The sequence below is a fragment of the Monoraphidium neglectum genome (genome assembly GCF_000611645.1).
Source record: "Monoraphidium neglectum strain SAG 48.87 unplaced genomic scaffold scaffold00589, whole genome shotgun sequence".
NCBI lineage: Eukaryota > Viridiplantae > Chlorophyta > Chlorophyceae > Sphaeropleales > Selenastraceae > Monoraphidium > Monoraphidium neglectum.
The window spans coordinates 1-7024 of NW_014013039.1; the positions used below are offsets into that span (position 1 = coordinate 1).

A 7024-nucleotide genomic window follows, 5' to 3' on the forward strand; every position below is an offset into this window, starting at 1 on the left:
AAATGTAATGCACTGATGCACGTGAAACTGCGGCCGAATATGCGACACCCAACAGGGAAGGGGATCAAGAGAATTCGCAGGGAGCAGGGGCTGACCTGCGCCTCGCGGGGGTAGCCCTCTGCCTCCAGGCGTGCAAACACGGCCCGCATCTCTTTGATGCCTGCCGCCCACCTGGTCCAGTGGGGGGGGGCGCCCGGGGGGGGGGGGAGCCGTCAATGCAGTTATCATACGTTGTTTTTCATGATGCTGCCCACGGAAAATCATGCAAGGAGAGCGGCAGATGGCAATCAAGGCTGGACACCACTTGACCAGGCCAACTGTGCCACGATCCACGAGCCTGCAAAATGCATTCGCCCCCAACCCCTCCCTTGAGAGGCAGCACTGGAAAGGCAACTATCCTGCAGCACCCCGTCATGGACCTATAAACACGCACCTGTCCTTGTGCCTTACTAGGTCTGTCTCCATGAGGCCGACCACCACACGCCCCAGCTGGCCGTGCACCCCGCGCAGCCGGCGGTTGCGCTCCGCCAGGCGGTCGGACACCTGGCGGGCACGCCCGGGTTCGGTGGGCGTCGTCGAAGGTGCCGGCCGGCCTGGATGCTCGCATGCGCACCCCTCGCGGGCCCGCGAACGGTGCATCTGCGCAGGCTGGCCGGCTAGCTGTTCGTGCATGACCTGACAACAGTCTGCAGGATAGGGGTACGACAAGCGGCTGGTTGCGCGCCCCTACAATACACAGAAAGAGCCAGCGCTCTCCCCCAAAAACACACACACACACGCGCGCACACACACACACACACACACACACACACACACACACACACACACACACACACACACGCACCTCGCTGAGGCGCCGCACGTAGCCGTCCAGGGCGGCGGCGCTGCGCCACGTGATCTCGCGCCCCTGGCCGTCCCTCGGCGCGGTCAGCACCTGCGGCAATACGTGTGACATGCGAAACCCATGACGTGTTTGACCACAAGCCCACCATCACCATTCCCTAAAAAAAGTGAGCTTGTTGCGCCGTCGGGCTTTGAGCGAATGACGCAGCGGCAGAGACTAATTTGATGACTCAGCGCTTGCGCAACAGAAGGCTTGCAAGCTGCGCCAGGCGGGCGCCGTGGCGGACCGCTCGAGCGCTGCAATCTCTGCGCTCCCACCTTTTCGAATTCCAGGGCGTCGGCCAGCATCAGAGGTTTCTGGCTCTCTATCATTTGCGAGCCGATCGTGTTGTAAAAGTGGGCGCACTGCCGCAGCACCATGCCGTATCTGTTGAGGCATAAGGGGTGCGGGGCACTGCGTGGGACGCGTGACGGTCGGCGGTGGGGCACACAGTACGGTCCCTCAGAGAACCTGCGCAGCCTTTTGCGACGCTGTCATTTGCTGCCATGTGTTGCTCATGCAAGCACCAATGGCGCCGTGCGTTGTCCGATGGGCACAGAAGCGTGCAGGTCAGCGGGCAGCGGGTGGGCAAAGCGCGGCCGTGGGAAAGGTGCAGGGGTGGGGCGAGGGGCCGGGAGGGGGCCTCACCGGTAAAACTTTGATGCGACCTCCACCTCCGCCATGATGTCCTTGCGCAGCCGCACCCCAAGCGCCTGGAGCTGGCGGACCTGGTTGTGGAAAATGGAGGAACGCAAGTGGCATGCTTTGGCATGGGACCATTGCCGTTGGTACAGCATCTGGATGAGGGCCAAGTGCCTATGACATGAGCCGGCACGGCTGGTGTGCACACGTGTAGTGAAGCTGGCACCTGCTCCGCCCAGGGTCAGAGAACAGTCATGACATTGGGGCAGGAGCCAGCCCCAGACACCGCCGCCAGCTGTGCCATTGATGCATCAGTCAAGGCATTGGCACCTGCTCAATGCTGTTGCCCGGTGTTGGTACATCCTCAAATGCAGGCGCCCTCCTCACCTCCCGCAGCAGCACCACCAGGCTCTCGCTGAAGTGGGCGTTGACGTGGCGGCTGGCGGCGTCGAATGACATCAGCTTCGACCCCTTCCAGGACGCCACGCCAGACAGCCATGACGCCGTGCTCTCCTGCAGGGTGACGGCATTCGGGCGCACCGGATCCGTGCAGTCGTTTAGTCCCCGTGCAGCTGGGACAGTTTTGCAGGCAGACGGGAAGCTCAACAGAGAGAACAGCGCCGTAGATTCAAACTAGCAGCTGGAGGTGAACCCTTCAAACCCCTGGTTGCTAATGTTGAGGCGAGTGTGTTTGTGCGTGTGTGTGTGTGTGGGGGGGGGGTGCTTGCGTGCATGTGTGTGTATGTGCGGGTTTCAATTGGCGGCTGCTGCCCACCTGCCACTCTTCCAGCGTCTCCCGGCTGAAAGCATCGAGCTCCTTGCGAAGCTCATCGGCAACCCCCAAGCACGCCGCCACGTCAGCGGCGCCCGCGCGCCCGTCCGTGGGCCCGCTGCCGCTGCCGCCAGCGCGCTCGCCCGACGCGCGGCGCGTGCCGGAGTCGTCGTCCACAGCTCCGCCTTGGCCGCTGCGTCGGCGGCGGCGGCCCGCCAAGAGGAGCAGGACCTCTCTGGCCTTTGAGGCTTTGGCATGGCACTGGGCTGCCCAGGAAATCAGACTGGCAATGGCTGCAAGGTGGAGTGAGGGCGGGCGAGGGTTGAGTGGTGAATACATATCCTGCTGCAGAACCCCGGCTCACTTGACACCCTTGCCCCTTCCGACGATAGCACCATGCGCCATGCCATTGTGCAAGCACCATGCTGTGGCAGTGCCCGGCAGTCAGAAGGCAGCCAGGCATCAAAGCGGCCGATGCGTGTGGCGCGAACCAACGCCAGCGGGGGCTCGGCTTCTCACGAGTGAGCACTGAGCTATCGGCTGCACATGAGACATCTGCTGTGTCGTCCCTGTCGCCGGCCGCGGCGGTGATCGCAGCAGCGGCGCCGCGCTGATCATCCAACTCGGACTGCAGCTGCTCCAGGAAAGCATCGATCTGGGTTGTGAGATGGATGATAATTCATGGAACACTATGCAAGCAAGCTGTTTGACAGTGCATATTCTTTGAGCCTTGTTGAGGCATGCAAGCAGCCGCACACAGTGGCAAGGGTCCTGTGAATTTTGAGGACTGGGCCCTGCGCCTACCCCTGTCTGCAGGGGCGTTCAGGAGACGAGGCGAAATGCATTGATAGGCCCGAATCACAGCAGTGGACTACTCACATGTTTTGTGAGCGCCTTCCGCTCGCCCGTCAACGCCTCGACGCCAGATAGCCGTGACAGCAGCGCCCCCACCCCTGCCAGCTCGGCCAGCGCGGCCTGCGCAGCAGCGTGGGCGGGCGCCTGGCCGGCGGCGCCCGCGCCCTTGTCGGCGGCGTGGCGGGCTGTCGCTGCCGCCAGGCTGGGGAGAAGCGACGTTCCTGCATTATCCCAGCAAAGCATGTGTTGTATAATTTATTTTCAACCATTAGCAAGATGTTGCAAAAACAAAGCAGTACGCATCAACATCCGCGAGCCCATGTGGAAGCACTTAGGCATGTGATCGTGAGTGTCCGCCCTCACCAAGCATCTCTTTGAGCCTGGCCACCACCCGCGCCTCCACCGACGCCATCCGTTCGTCAAACTCCGCCACCGCCCCCCGCCACGCCGCCGCCGCCGGCTCGGAGCCGACCGCGAGCGCGTGCGGGCGCAGCTGCTGCAGCGGCGCGAAGGCGCCACGGACGGCGGGGGCGGCGGAATCATCGGCCGACAGTAGGGCTACCAGCTCCTCCGCCATTTCCCTGAGGTCGTAAATCTGCAGCACAGTGGATAGCAATAAATCATATTTGAGAAGTCATGCTTGATAACTCAATGTTGATGTCAGCACACGGCAACCCAGCCCATATGTTAGGTCCATGAATCTTGCAACCGCGCCCTCCTCCCCAAAATCAATATCCACACGCCCCCTCACCTCTTCAATCCTCTCCTGCAGCTGCGCCGCCCTCGCATCGGCCCACGCCGGCCCCACCCACCGCCGTCCGCTGCCGTCTGCACCAGCCGCCCAGTCCTGCACCAGGGCCTTGCACTCCTGGCAATCCACAGACATCGGAAGGTCTGGTTTTGACTGCTTGAATGAAGCAAGCCACCCAGCCTCGACGTCGCTGCAGCACGAGCGCCCCGCAGTGGTCAGCCTGCTTCTGTCGCACGCGGCCCCAGACCTTCAACTTGATGGCCAGCCAGTGCCCAGCCTAAAGGTAGGGCGCAGGAGTGTAATAGGCGCCCGCACCTGCGCCCACGCTTCTAGCAGCTGCCCCGCGCCTATGAGCTGGGGCTTCACGAGGCCAAAAGCAGTGCGCCACAGGTCGAAGCTCCGCAGCTTGGCCTGCGCCGTTAAGGCGCACGCACGTGCAGACATTGCTCAAATGTCGCGGGGGCGGGCGTAATGAGAGGTTGTCATCGCCGCTGCCAGGGGCAAGCCACAGTCGCAAACCAGGAGTCTGCAGTTCCGCATGTGCTGCCGCGCCTCACCTGGCAGTACCGCGCCAGGCTCGATCCAATGAGGCCCATAAAGTGCTGCACCCGCGCCTGCACCACCGCCCAAGCGCCACCCCGCTGCCCCTCGAGCCGCACGCCCCACACGGTGCGCAGCGCGTCGGCGGCCCTCGCGCATGCGTCGCGGCCGCCCTCCCAGTCGCCCTCCAGGGCGCCCGCCTCCAGGTCAGCAAGCAGTCGCCTCAGCGGCTCCAGGGCGGCCGAAACCTGCTGCGCGGCACGGGTCAGGGGCGCGCCTGCGGGGCGCGGTCGCACGTTGTGGGGGCAAAGTGCCGCATTGTTCCCGTCGCCACGCTTGGGCATGAAGATTTGCCGGGAATGCCAAGGAAATGACAGAGTCCTCTAGGTCAAGACATGTCTGCATTTTGCCAGGGACCAGTCAGGGACAAGTATATAATGCGCAGCACGAACATGGGCAGCTGCCTGCCTGAATCAGCATCAGCTGCCGAGTCTCACCTGCAGGCCCCACCGCCAGCTGCGCCCAGTAATCAAGCTCATCCGTCGCCACCAGGGCGGACAGGTGCGCCCTCTCGCCATCGAACGCGCCCGCTGCGCCCTGCGCAGCTGCTGCGGCAGGCGCGTCGCCGACGCCGGCGAGCGTCGCGCCGCGCAGGCCGGCCACGACCTGCAACAGCAGCTCTTGCAGGTGCGGCGGCAGCGCGGCGGCTGCCGGCGACTGCTGCTGCTGGCTCTGGCCAGGGCCGAGGCCCAGCATCGGGCAGTACAGCTCTGAGAGCAGGCGGTACAGGCTGCGCGGGTGTGTGGTGGCGGTCGGCCCTGGGTGACGCTGCAAAAGCACGGCTTCGATGGGTTGCTGGGTCTCAAGGTTGTGAGAACCCACTCGCATGTGCGCAAGGCACACAGTGTTGCAGCAGCACATCAGTTTTCGGCCCTAGAGGAGACTCGGGAAACATGACACAGCGGGCACGCTCGTGCTTGCCTCGAAAGCGGCGACTGCGTCGTGGTCGTGATGCGTATGTTGTGGGGGATGTCGCTGGCCAGGACGGGGCCTTCCGCCTGCTTTAGCATGGTCACCTGCAGCATGCACAGCATGCAGCGCGTGGCGCATGGCGTGGCGCGCATGGGCGTCGCATGCGCATGGGGCCGGCCCGGGCTCGCGCAGAGCGCCGGCTGCATCGGTTTACGACCTGCAGGATTGCATGCATGCATCGTCGCCGCCTCCACGACTGCGGCAGGCGCAGGCTTGATAGTGATAGGCGCCGGCCGCCCATGCCGTCTGCTGCTGGACGCCACCACAGCCCACCTGGTGCTGGCAGCCGGCAGGAAAGTCTGAGCTGTTGGCCAGCCGGACCTGCAGCTGCCCCGCCGCGCCGCGGGCGACGCTCGCCTGCGCGCGGAGCGGCAAGGCGCACCTCCAGCTCGCGCTAGAGTTGCGCAATTTGTGGACGTGCCGCCTGCCTGTGCGCTTGGTGCCCCGCGCATGCGTGCGGTGGTGGTAGCCGTGCACAGCCTTCAAACCTGGTGAGGAGTGCTCACCGTAAGGATTCGGACTGTGGGGTCATCCAGGAACCCAGCAATGGCGCCGCCATCGTCCCGCGCCAGGTGTGACGCGTACGCGTCCTGCGCATGCATACGCACGTGCGGCGGGACGCGCACTGCTGAAGGTTTGCCGCGCGCCGCGTCTCCGGGTGTCGACATTGGGACCGCGGCCGCACGGTGCAATGCAGACCGCAAGAGGCACATATGAAGACAGTGCCACGAGCTGTGCATTCAGCTCCAAGCGAGCGATCCAAGCACCCACCCGTTGCTCCGGCGGCGCGATGGCTCCGGCGATCGTAGCCACAACGAACGCCTTCCTCGCATCGCTGCTGGCGCCACCTGACGCCGCCATCCTCCCGCTGCTGAGGCCGCAGACCCGGAGCCAGGTTTAGTCTGCCTGAATTGACATTCCTTCTGTCACAATTCCTCACCTTGCAGGCCCTGCATACCGTGGAGATGGCCGCGAGCGGCGCAGACCGCGCGCCTGATCAGCGGGTGGCAGATCGCCGGCACCTGCAGCAGCCGGCCTCGCCTGATTCTGCTGCAAGCACACCAAATTCTGTATTCCCCTACTTCCCGCGGTCATTCAGCTCGCCTCTAGCCGCGGGGAGGTCAGACCTTTGACTTGCGCCGTCTGTGGGCCACGCTAGTTCTGTGTACGTCCTTTTGTTTGTATGAAAACCTGTAAGGAAGCGTAAGGTTTAGGCCCGCTGTACGGGAGTCTCAAAGTGATCTCGTGGGTGACGGGTGCCTCTTTGCAAGCTCTGTGCTTTTCTAGCCACCACGATCCTGTGCATGCAACAATCCCAGGATCGATTTCAAATCACCGTCACATTACCGATCACAAACCACACTGCCACGCAACATCACACTGCAACCGGACCCCAACACTGCATTGCTTCGCTTGGCTGACCTGCATAGCATCACCCATAGCTATAGTAAGCGTCAATCTTGCGGTACAGAACTATCACGGGACCCGTGGACACCCTATCCGGACACCCTTGCGCGCAACAGCAGCAGCGGAGCGGAGCAGCAGCGAT

General features: G+C 63.6%; 1 protein-coding gene across 1 annotated transcript; it reads right to left on the reverse strand.

Annotated features, from left to right (window-relative positions):
• Positions 1-224: 224 nt before the first annotated feature.
• MNEG_4292 (Cytoplasmic dynein 2 heavy chain 1) lies at positions 225-5199 on the reverse strand (the record flags this gene model as incomplete). The annotated part of the gene is made up of 14 exons (XM_014047226.1): positions 225-246; positions 434-543; positions 845-934; positions 1162-1270; positions 1532-1611; positions 1913-2038; positions 2301-2590; positions 2844-2952; positions 3177-3373; positions 3516-3747; positions 3904-4020; positions 4219-4314; positions 4461-4720; positions 4941-5199. The coding sequence occupies 14 exons, from the start codon at positions 5197-5199 to the stop codon at positions 225-227; spliced, it is 2097 nt and encodes a 698-aa protein (XP_013902680.1).
• Positions 5200-7024: the final 1825 nt, after the last annotated feature.